Here is a 12,610-nt window from a genome sequence, read left to right on the forward strand (position 1 = left end):
GCAAAGTCTAAAAGTTAGACCTTAAAATAGTTAGCTTTCTTAACTTCAGGGCTACTTAGTGCATTAATAGGTTACACTGTGTTGTGCTTAATCAGAGTCAATACAGACCACTGACCCATCCTCAGCAAACACTGACCTAATTTAAATGGGCTAAAGACAGCAAACTTTATATCTTGCTGGAGTTGCTCATTGCTCCTCCTTAACTTTCTCCAGTGGCCTAAAGTAAACAGGCTCAGTCAGCGCTGGGTAGCAAATCTAATGGCACCAATAACCCCCCAAACCTGCAAGGCCCTAATTTGTCCCAACCCCTAAACCTTGTCCACTTCCTTCATCCTTCCTCCTCCAAAATCTACATCAATACCCGAAGAAAATATATCAACAAGTTTCCAAGTACCAAATAGTCACAACGTATAAATGATGCTGTATAAATTGTTCTAAGAAACCAAAACATCTTGTCCTATTGACATTCAGAGAAGTCTAGTGCCAAAACCGAAATTAACAGCACCACAAATGTATTAGAAAAGATATTTCGTCAATGATCTTCATGTGATGTACTTCAAAGGGTGATCAGAAAAGATCAAAGAGAAAAAAAGAAAAAAAAAAAAAAAACTGATGGAAATGCAAGCAATTTTTTTTTCCATCGAATTTGATTATAACCTGTATAGTCAACCTACCTTAAATTTAAGTAAGTCAGCATCTGCAGATTAATGATGGCCTCCGGAATGACTCTGATACAATTATGATACAGATTAAGAATTTCCAGTGATACAAAATGGCACAATTCCATTGGAACTTCAACCAGTCTGTTTTTAGATAAATCTATGAGAAAAGGAAAAAATATCTTGTTAATAACTCTTCAACATAATCCAATACAATCTTATCAACTATCAATACTTTTTCCTTAACACATTTTAAAATAAACATGATCATCTACATTTAGATCAACACTATCATTTTTTGCACCATTGTTACTATGGCATTGTGATTCCCGTTTCCTAGGGTTGTATAGGCCAATTCATATAGAAAAGCAAAAATACTGCTGAAATAGTTTTAGCTCTATTTTTTTTTTTTAATAAATTTATTTATTTGTTGCTGCGCATGGGTTTCTCTAGTTGTGGCGAGCGGGGGCTACTCCTCGTTGCAGTGCACAGGCTTCTCATTGTGGTGGCTTCTCTTGTTGCAGAGCACGGGCTCTAGGCACGCGGGCTTCAGTAGTTGTGGTACGTGGGCTCAGTAGCTGTGGCTCGCCGGCTCTAGAGCACAGGCTCAGTAGTTGTGGTGCACGGGTTTAGTTGCTCCGCGGCATGTGGGATCTTCCCGGACCAGGGCTCGAACCCGTGTTCCCGGCATTGGCAGGCGGATTCTTAACCACTGCGCCACCAGGGAAGTCCTAGCTCTTTATATTAATTTGTAAATTCAGGCCAGGTATAAGGGCAACCGAATCAACATTTACTTTTCGCTCCATCTGAAAATTATGTTTCCCCTGGACAAATATGTAAAATTGAATCCTTTAATATATCTGAATACACAGTTACCTTAATATTTCATTCATTTAATTCAATTTTGCATTCATAACATATTATCTCTCAGAACATGTCTTCTATACCTTTCCCAAACAAACACATAGTAGATACTAAGGTATTTCATTCACTAGAATTACTGAGCATGTACAATGTACAAGAGAGAGATAAATCAGTTGTGTCTGTGAAGGATGGATGATACTATGTCTGCCGCATGACCTTCAGTAAAACTGGCTCCCTTGCCAAGTGTACCAAAGACAGTAATAATGGTCTACAGGGTAATGTAAACATATAGTACAGTTTACAGTATCACCATCTCAACAATAAAAACATGGAATTGTCCTTAACGTCCAAATCTGGGAATGGTAAACATGACTGTGAAATGCCACGAAACACTGAATGTAAAAAAGAGCCACCAACTCTTGAAAACAGTAACTCAACAACAACAGAGCACCTCACCCTTATTTAGCAGGGGCTTAATCAGTATGAACTGAAGATGTTCAGTAGATAATATTTCAGATACACTTAAGGAATCACACTATGTGGGTGAGGGACTTAAATAGGTCAATATTATAATGAAATGTAAGTCAAAAAGCTACCTCGCTGACTGACCTTCCAATAGATAAACACATAAATCAACAAAAACAGGTCTAGATCGCTTCAGAGGGGGAATTCCAGGAAACTTTTAAGGGATAATTCTGATAATATTTAAACCATTTCAAACCATATGAAAGGAAGGGAAGTTTCCAAATTCTTATTTAAACAGCACGGTATAATATTGATACCATCACCCAACAAAGAAAGTACACAAAAGGGAAACTACATATGAATCTCCTTTCTAAATACTGATGTGAATCCTAAATTAAAAATGAGCAAACAGAATGAAGCACTTACAGAAAAAGATTAACATACTATGATTAAGTGGGATTTATTCTAGGAATATAAGGATTTTTAAATATTATTTCAACAATTCATCATATCATCATATAAAAAGAGTGAAATGTGAAATAGTATATGATCATCTCTCCACTTTCATCCTTGCTTTCCCTTCCCCTTCTTCTATGATTCACACTGCAGTAAACTTCTTTTAAGGTCTCTCAGAATTTCAATAGGAAAATCACATGCAAAACTATCAGCTGTCCAGGGTCTGGCCAACAGTATCGCCCTAATCCTTTAATTGAGTTATTCTGTATTTTTCTAGGAATTCTTTTTCTGAGAGTATTATATTATCCACTATAAATAAAGTTATAAGGTGTTAATGGTGGGCACCTGTCATGCCCGAACCTACAACGCTAGCCAAATGAACAGACACCTCCGTGTCCACTGAGCTAGTGAGAATTTACCTATGCAACGCGCCCCGATCATCCTGGGTTTGTGTACCAGTTTCTAAATTAAAAGGGAAGAAATTACAAAACCTACATGTAGCTTAGATTCTTTCAATGCCTGTATATCAACAGAAACAGTTGCCTAGATTAAATGAAAACGGAGCTGAAAGACAGAAAGAGACAGAAGTTTTCCTTTCCTGTTTGTTTAGGATCACTACCCAGATTATTGACATTTTCACCAACATTCGCTTAGTCCACGATTTCTGCAGAAGTGAAAAACACAGAGGGCTACTTTTAAAAAGTTTATCATTTGAGGGCTTCCCTGGTGGCTCAATCCCTGGTGGAGAATCCGCCTGCCAATGCAGGGGACACGGGTTCGAGGCCCGGTCTGGGAAGGTCCCCACATGCCGCGGAGCCACGAGGCCCGTGAGCCACAACTACTGAGCCTGCGCGTCTCGGAGCCTGCGCTCCGCAACGAGAGAGGCCGCGACGGCGAGAGGCCGGCGCACCGCGATGAAGAGCGGCCCCCGCTTGCCACGAGTAGAGAAAAGCCCTCGCACAGAAGCGAAGACCCGACACAGCCCAAAATGAATAAATTAACTAATTAGTTGATAATTTTTTTTTTTTTTTTTTTAAAGTTTATCATTTGAGAGATGAAAGGTGCAGGCCCTGAACTGAGCCATAAGGTGAAAGGTTCTAATTGTGCTTAAAAAAAAAAAAAAAAAAAAGTACAAATAAAGAGCTAAAATCCAGACGGGTAAAGGTTATCGTCCCTTGAGCACTGCCATCAAGCCAGGCATCATGCCTGCAGCTTTGCATCTAGTACCTCATTTAAACCAACGCAAGGAGCAGTGTCGCCACCAACCTAAAGATGCGTAAACTGGGCTCAGAAAGCGCTTACGTGACTTGTCCAAAGCCGCAGAAATAAGTGCTCGTACTCACCCCTAAGCAAGTCTAACCGCAAGGCCCGACTGAGTTCCCCACGTGAGACCGCTCTGCAAGATCATGATGTGTCCCACAGGATAGATTATTAGGAAGATACTGGTGAGTACATCTTCACTGCATTTGTATTTGCCCAAAATGCAATTAAAAACAGAGTCAACATGTTCTGTGTAAAGACTCAAGAGGATAAGAAAGTTACAAACATTAAGTTCAAAAGAGAAAGTAATGAAAACAATGTGCCACCTGATGGGCTAAATTCTGGAAGTGGCTACAGGAAACTCGGGAAGTAGAAACTCTGGCTTCAACTGCCAATTACCCTAATGTTACATAAGCACTCTCTTTCACTAAAGAGGTTTAGAATCAGTTTTCAAATACCTGACTTAACTTTTTCCTGCTTGGGTCTGAATATCATTTAATTCTCAACTGACTTTCTTATTGGAAGAGAAAAAGAGGGTGCGAAGAAACGAGCAGGTTTGCTTTCCTATAATTTACTTAGGCTCACGCAGAAATCATCTTGGATCCTTGGGCATCCACTAACCCGCAATGGGAAAGATGCCCAGAAAGGCTGGGGAAGTCAGTCTGGATTAAGATGTTTTGACTTTGATAACCCAGAGTGGATAATCCGATTATGAACAATGGAACAAATGACATACCAGTTTGTTCAAAATTCTTCCTGGGCTTCCCTGGTGGCGCGGTGGTTGGGAGTCCGCCTGCCAATGCAGGGGACACGGGTTCGAGCCCCGGTCTGGGAAGGTCCCCACATGCCGCGGAGCGGCTGGGCCCGTGAGCCACAATTACTGAGCCTGCGCGTCTGGAGCCTGCGCCCCGCAACGAGAGAGGCCGCGACGGCGAGAGGCCCGCGCACCGCGGTGAAGAGTGGCCCCCGCTCGCCGCAACTGGAGAAAGCCCTCACACAGAAACGAAGACCCAACACAGCCAAAAATAAAAATAATAAATAAAAAATAAATAAAAATTTAAAAAAAAAAAAAAAATTCTTCCTATCAGCTGAAAGCGAAGAACTAAAATGGGGTGTGGTCCCTCTTTTAAAACACACACACGTACACACACACACAAAGGAGGAGGAGGAAGAGATCCAGGACTTAGTTGTAATTAAAGACGTGAGCATACGGTCAGTTCATGGTGCCCACAGATGCCAGTGTCCCTAACTGAGACTCTGAAAGGGCAGATCCATGCCAGAGGCAGAGAGAGCTCAAGCAGGAGTCTGGCTGCCCCAGTCATGACTACAGACAGACCAAGATGGGAGCGATGAAGGTTCTCCAACTCAGGAAAGACAGACAGAATAAGAGCTCAAAGATAACAGGCAAGTCTTAAGGAGGCAATTTGTATCTTTATTTTGAAATACAACCCAAACCAGCTTGGGCAAACGGGTCAGGAGCTGTGAAAAGCCCAGTACTTTCCGAGTGACAGAAAGATAAGTAAGCTTTTAAACTAGAGATAAACAGCGACGAGGAATTTGTGTTTACTTTTGTTGTTTATTGCTCTAATTTTGTTATAAATACATGCAGGTATAAATGAACCCACTTATGAGCTATTTCCCTAAATAAAGTATTTGCCTAGCATTTCTCAATCTCGTTGGTATACTGGAATCACTTTTAAAAGTCCTGAAGCCTGGGGTCCATGGCCAGAAGTACTAGGGTGTGACTTGGGCATCCCTGTATATCCAGTTGATCCCCACTAGCCCAGGGGAAACACTGGTGGATCCACCCTCTCAGCTTCCTACCTAAAGCAAGGCCCACCAATAGGCGGCGCTCTCCTAGGAACAGGCGATCAGGCCCAGGAAGGGCCCGGTTTAGACAACAGGCTTGGGAAAGAAAGCCTGTGCCAGTCCTGAGTTAACCACTGATCAATTAGATTCTTACTCTAAATTCCAACTCAACTGTTTTTTGGATACAATCAGAGCAACAAAAATCCGATCTGCAATAGAGTTTTCGTATCATCGGTTGGCTACGATCAGAGAAAATTTGGTTTTTTCCTCACTGAGTCTTCACCATAACCTAGGGAGGCAGGTGCTGTTATAACTCCCTGGTATGTGTGGACACCAAGGCCCAGAGAGGTTAGGTCACTCGCCTGAGGTCACAGAGCTAGTAAGTGGCAGAGGCAAGAACTAAACCAGTAGGTAGTTCTGAACCACTGCTGGGTCAGCCTTGTAGGACTGCGATTAGGGAAGGTCAGTTGTTCTTGTGCGTATCTCTAATTTAAAAAAAAACAATCATAACAGATCTGTTTCTGATGCCTGATCAGGAGGCATTAAATGATCCCAAAGCTCTGGACTAAAAGTAAGTGATCTTGGACCAGGTCCTCATATTTTCTCCGGGAAGAAGAGCGTGTGTCATGGTGCCCGGTTGCCTACCCCCGAGCTGGACTCCGTCCTTCCTTGCTGGAAACCTGCCCAGCGGTCTAGCCTGGCCCTGGGGAGCGGGGTCCACCGCAGCTCTGGGCAAACAGCGGGGCAGCAAACCGGAACTCCAGAACCACGGCCTCCTCGTGTCTGCTTCTTAATTGAAACGTTCACATGAGAGCAGAGCAGCCAGAAATAAAACAATAAGTTTCGACCCGGCCAAAACAAGCTTTGCAAAGCCCTAAAATAAAGTAGCCAAACGAATAAAAATGAGCAGAGGAGGGTAGAAAAACAGTCAGTGGAATCTGGGATGCAGTCAGCACCCTCAGAGGCACGATGTTGTTTTTGTATAAAAAAGGAAAGTGGTGCCTCAGGAGGGACTGGACGGGGGCCTCCCACCCTCCACCGACGACATCCTGAGCTATATAAGCCGCCACAGCCGCCAGCAGAAGCCTAATGGACCAGCACAGCTGGCAACCTCATTTGCAACGTCTTGCTTTCTGGTCAGAAGAAAAGGCCTGATCGCTGGCGGTCGAATCATGCCCAGTTCCGAAAGGACCAAATGAGACGTGTTTTGAGTTGAAGGATAAACATGTTATCATGGAAGTTTAATTTTAGCCTATTAGCACCTATCATGATGCCTCAATAATTGGGTGAAATATGTGTCCTTCACATATAAATCTAAACCCCTGACCCACAGACAAGCATATGGGACCCACTGTCTTCCTAGTACTGAAGGGACACTCTGTGCCAGGCCATCTGCACCCTCTTGCTTGGTCCCTCCTGGGTCCACTGTTCAGAGATAATCCTTGGGTGGAAGGATGGTCTGGGGCCACTTGCCCTGTCTGGACAATCCATATCCCTCTTCTTCTAGGTAGGCAGGGGTCTCTCCAGAAGAATCTCAGCTACATCCTTCTACAGGGGAGCGCTCCACAATGTCCTGGGTGTCGGACTGCCCCTCCTCTTTCAGCACAGACGCCCCACCCAGCCCCGTGAGTCAGCCCCCATGGGCCACTCCCGGGACAACTGCACATTTGGAAATGCTCTGGAGTAAGGAAGCCTACTCCAGGCAGTGAAGCAGAGCCCACGGGCTGACTCATCCTTGACTCTGGAGATAAAACCACCAGACACTTCCAGTTTTAAACAGGCAGAACTAATAAGAGGATTCATAAAAATTTTGAGTTGAGTCAACCAAGATTTCATGCCACATCTCTAAGAGATCAATAAAAAAAATCTTGTCAAATGCTAGAGATTTGTTAAACAATTCCTCCGTACGAACCACGAAGTCTTCCCTGATTACCTACTTAAAATGTCAGCATGTCCATCTTAACCCCCCTCCCTCTGTGCTACATTTTCTTTTTTGTCTTAGCACTTGGATAACCTTCTAAAATAGCATACAATTTACTCATGTATTTTGGTTGTTAATTTTCTCTCTTCCTCTACTAGAATGAAAGTTCCATGAAGGCTGGGATCTTTACGTTGTTCACCGGTAGACAGTAAGAGCTTAATAAATATTCATTGAATGAATGTGGTAGGAAAGCAGATTCTTAGGTCAGACAGCTGGAGTTCAAATCCTGATCCCACCACTTAGTGTGTAGACTTGGCAATCATTACTTAATTTCTCTATGCCGCAGTTTCTTTGCCTGTAATATGAGGATAATAATAGTACTGGCTCCGCTGAATTATTGGAAGGATTAAATGGGAAGATACATATAAAGTCCTTACAGCAGTACCTGGCACAGAGGGAAGAAGGACTCTAAGAATAGTCTCTATCATTATGTCAGCTAATGCTGGGTTCCAAATGCAGTATTTCTAGCAAGAAAAAAGGCCTGGGCTGCGAAGGAGTTTAAAATCTAGCTGACAAGCACATGAAGCACACCATATGCACAAATGCCTCATGATAATAATAAATCAGAGATGAAAGAATAGAAAAAAACAATTGTGTATTATGAGTGAAAAACCTGTGAGTTGGTTTGAAAGCTCCCTTTCCCAAGCTGAAGGAGGAAATAAGATACAGAAATTAGTCTTGGGAAATGCCAAAAAGGATATAATGACAGACTCTTGGCCTGGGGGATTTTATTAGCAGCTGATACCTATTTAGCCCACAAAGTACTAAAGAGGTAATTACCTATAGGTGGCCTTTTCCTGAACAACTGCATTACTGAAATGTTGATAGCAAAAATTTCTTTCTTTATTGTACTTCTCCTATCCAAAGTGTTGCCAAAAAAATGAGGAAATAATATTTTAAAAGACCACCGCAGATGGAATTGGAGGGTGGGGGGGAAGTCCTGTTCCAAAGTATAATCATTTTACTTAAAGAATCTCTGAAAGGCTCACTCAGAGGCTTTTACTCTTAAACACAATTCTAACAAACGCTATTATTGACTGTTTCAGTCCCACTGCATTTCAGAAGCAACAAATAGATTTTTTAAAGAGAGGTAGCCATAAGAAAGTGTGCTTCTAAAAAAAAAAAAATAGTAACAAAGCGTGAAACACACAGACATATTAAAATCTAAGAATTTTAAATGTAATGGTCAGAGCCCTTCTAAATATTATAGCGCAATGTACTAGTAGCACCAAAATAATACTCACAGTGCTGAATAATCTAGCAATAGTTAACATATTTGGGAACTAAACTGTCTATCTATCTATCTATCTATCTAACTATCTATCTATTTATTTATTTATTTATTTATTTATGGCTGTGTTGGGTCTTTGTTGCTGCTCACGGGCTTTCTCTCTAGTTGCAGTGAGCTGGGGCTACTCTTCGTTGTGGTGCATGGGCTTCTCATTGCGGTGGCTTCTCTTGCTGTGGAGCACGGGCTCTAGGCACGCAGGCTCAGTAGTTGTGGTGCACAGGCTTAGTTGCTCTGCGGAATGTGGGATCTTCCCGGACCAGGGCTCAAACCTGTGTCCCCTGCATTGGCAGGCGGATTCTTAACCACTGCGCCACCAGGGAAGCCCTAAACTGTCTTTAAAATGTTCTGTTCAAGAGAGCAGGGCAGTGTCTATTTTTAATGTTTTTGTGTAAAATTACTCAAAACAAAAACATTTTAGGTGGTTACAGTTTCTCCGAAATGACCCATTCCCTAGTGATTCTGTTTAGATAATGAATCATTTCCCATTTGCTTAAACAAAACTTTCGCTCTGAGGCATAATAAAAACAGCCCATCAACAGTAATAATCTTTAAAATGAGAAATACTAATTTGAAAGGAAAATACTAATTTTCTCATGGAACATGGTTGCTTTAAGTAGCATTATTTGCAACAGTCAAAAGGTAGAAATAACCCAAATCTCCATCGAAGGATGAATGGATAAGCAAAATATGGTCTATACATACAATGGAATATTATTCAGCTTTAAAAAGGGAGGAAAGTTTGCCATATGCTACCACATGTCCTTGAGGACATTATGCTAAGTGAAATAAGCCAGTCACAAAAAGACAAATACTGTATGACTCCACTTATACGAGGTTCCTAAAGTAGTCAAACTCATAGAGACAGGAAGTAAAATGATGGTTGCCAGAAGCTGGGGGAAGGCAGGATGTTATTATTTAGTAGGTACAGAGTTCCAGTTTTGCAAGGTGAAAAGAGTTCTGTGGATGGACGACGGTGATAGTACACAACAACATGAATGTACGTAATGCCACTGAACTGGGCACTTAAACATGGTTAAGATGGTAAATTTTATGCTACATGTTATTTTATCACAATTGAAAAAAAAGAATGCTTTTTAGAATGGTCACAAAATACAAACATTATCCTGGAACTTATAATTTCCCAGAGTAACAGAAATTACTAACCATGCCAGGCTGGAAGCCTGAGTGAAGGGGGCAACTTTGGGGAATTACACAGGGACAGATGGCACATGTACACCATCAATGTTATTAGGCAGCTCTATGACCAAGTACCACTAAATCAGCACTTACCTTACCTAACAGTGTTCTCTAGCTCCATCCACTCATCTATATACACATATACACTCATCACACTGCCAACCATTGTTAGGTGCTTGATACAATTGCACCTCATAAATGTTGGGAAGAAGAGTGAATAGCAGTGCCTGGAACTCAACAAATGACAGTTGAGAAAAGAAAGAAATTAGGGCATGGCTTCGGCTTTAACAATCTCACAGGGCAGAAAAGGAAGAGAGACACAGAGCCCAGTGGTAAAATTCTAGAGAGACATGTGAGAAGAGGCACGGTCACAGATAACCGCAGGAACGGGGGTCCCCGAGGGTGCAGAGGAGCCCAAAGGAGACACAGCATGGGGCTCTGCTGAGACCCTAGGCGGGGAACAGGGAGTGTGCGGGCCAGCCCCCTGGCAGGTCAGACTAAGGGCAACTGCTCAGGTGCTGTGAGCGGGGCAGGAGCCCTTGGGTTCTCTGGGGTGCAAGAGGGAGAACGGAGTCTCTGGAGCTTTCCTTGTGAGGTTCTAGAGCTCAAAGAGCACTTCAGTAAAGCACAGGATAAAGTATTTAAAATGAAACAAATACCTTGCTGCTGGACTAAAGTTGAGCAGCTGATGACAATCACTCACCAGCCAGTTCAGGGATAGTCTCTGCCACATTGTAACTAGAGGAAAACTAGTTACTAGTGATTAAGGGATCTGGCAAGTGCTGCACAACGAGTAACTGGGGAATGCAAAGAAAGCGAGTCCCAAGGGCTCTAAGGGCTCAAACTCACATGAGTGTGTTGGAGCTAAAGGAAGAGAGTGCACTTCCTGTGAACAGAGCAGGGAGCAGGGAGGAAGACAGAGTGGCCAACCTTGAACTCCACGGCCTCAGTCTGGCTGGAGTTTACTAGCATTCCAGGTTTACTACCCAGAATGAAACAAGGCACAGTTGTGAGTTGATTACGTAAATATTAAAACTCTCAACCAGGGGCTTCCCTGGTGGCGCAGTGGTTAAGAATCCGCCTGCCAATGCAGGGAACACGGGTTCAAGCGCTGGTCCGGGAAGATCCCACATGCCGCGGCGCAACTAAGCCCGTGCGCCACAACTACTGAAGCCCGCACACATAGAGCCCATGCTCCGCAGCAAGAGAAACCACCGTAATGAGAAGCCCGCGCACCGCAACGAAGAGTAGCCCCCACTCGCCGCAACTAGAGGAAGCCCACGCGCAGCAACAAAGACCCAACACAGCCAAAAATAAATAAATAAACAAATAAATTTATTTCTTAAAAAAAGAAAAAAACGCTCAACCATAAAAGAAATGTTATTTGCTGGAAAGAAAGCCCTTTATAATAAAAATGACCTTACCATAATTTTTTTCCAGGATTTTTACCTTTGTTAGCTTTTGAAATCAAATATACTGTGAAAGAGTCTCCAGAACGTCAGAAAACCATAAGCATCAAGTAATTAGATTCTTTTATTATATATTTTAAAAATAGCAAATAAAGACATTAGGAAAGTTAATATTACCCCCCCCCCAAGGTAAAGAGGATGGAATGCTTTTATATTTTTTATTATTGATTTGGTCTCTCATTAAAAGGAGGCTTTTAGAGGCAAATCAAATATTATCGTTTTTTGCAATGTTGTAAATAATCTCAGGCAGGAGACCATGTAAGATCTTTAATTATCAAAGATAAAATTATTGACCCTCCAAGAGACTTCTTAACTGGCATGGAAACACATTAGTACATTTTTAAAGAGTTCTAAGATAAAGAAATGAATCTTTCCTTTTATTAACTCTGAACTAAATCACAGTTCTACTAGCCAGATAATCTATTATTCAAGTTCCCCAAATACTTGTGTTAAACATCAAGGAGAGTGAGGGTAATAGCCATCACTTTGAAATAGAAATCATACAGAATTCAAAATTTATATTTGAAAATTTATATCATGTGGTGTCAATTATATCAGTGGTTGATTAATCTCAAATGAGACAAAATTTTAAAAAGCTACCCACAAGTTCTGAGCCAGTTTCAACATACTGCTGATAATGTCAAAGGAGGAATCATTGCCACAGACTTAATTTTTTTTAAAAAAAACCCTTAAAGATATTGCTAGTGATATTTTTAAGTAGATATGATTCAAGAAATCTAAAGTTACTATAATATTTAAGTGTAATATTCCATAAGAAAGCCAGTCTTATATATCAGTCTGTTTGAAAATCCATAGTAATCTTCTGATACATAATAAAAATACTAGTTTTACCACTAATGACATTTTATGTGTATAAAAATGCTCAGAGCAGCCTTAAATTATTGTTTCATTTGTCTGTCCTTCTTTGAAAATAGACACATTATTTGGCGGAATTTTAAATTCAACTTTGTTACCTTTTGGATAAAATTGAAACTTGAAATTTCAAATGAAGCCTATAGTTTTAAGAGAGGGAAAAGGACAATTTATTATGCTTTCCCGTTTGGGAAAGCTTCCTCGCAACAGAGTCACTCAACAAATACTTTTTGTGCACCCATTGGGTACCAGGAATAGTTCTAAGCAGTGGGCAAACAGCAGTGAA

General features: G+C 41.6%; 1 protein-coding gene across 2 annotated transcripts in view; it reads right to left on the reverse strand.

The window, feature by feature from the left end:
• Window positions 1-12,610, reverse strand: part of LRCH1 (leucine rich repeats and calponin homology domain containing 1) — a 187,499-nt gene that overhangs the window by 95,597 nt on the left and 79,292 nt on the right. For both annotated transcript variants that reach the window (XM_068526633.1, XM_068526634.1), the window contains exon 2: window positions 675-819. In XM_068526633.1, coding sequence (XP_068382734.1) covers window positions 675-819 — 145 coding nt within the window. The remainder of the gene's footprint in view (window positions 1-674; window positions 820-12,610) is intronic.

This window comes from Eschrichtius robustus, chromosome 18, assembly GCF_028021215.1.
Source record: "Eschrichtius robustus isolate mEscRob2 chromosome 18, mEscRob2.pri, whole genome shotgun sequence".
Lineage (NCBI taxonomy): Eukaryota > Metazoa > Chordata > Mammalia > Artiodactyla > Eschrichtiidae > Eschrichtius > Eschrichtius robustus.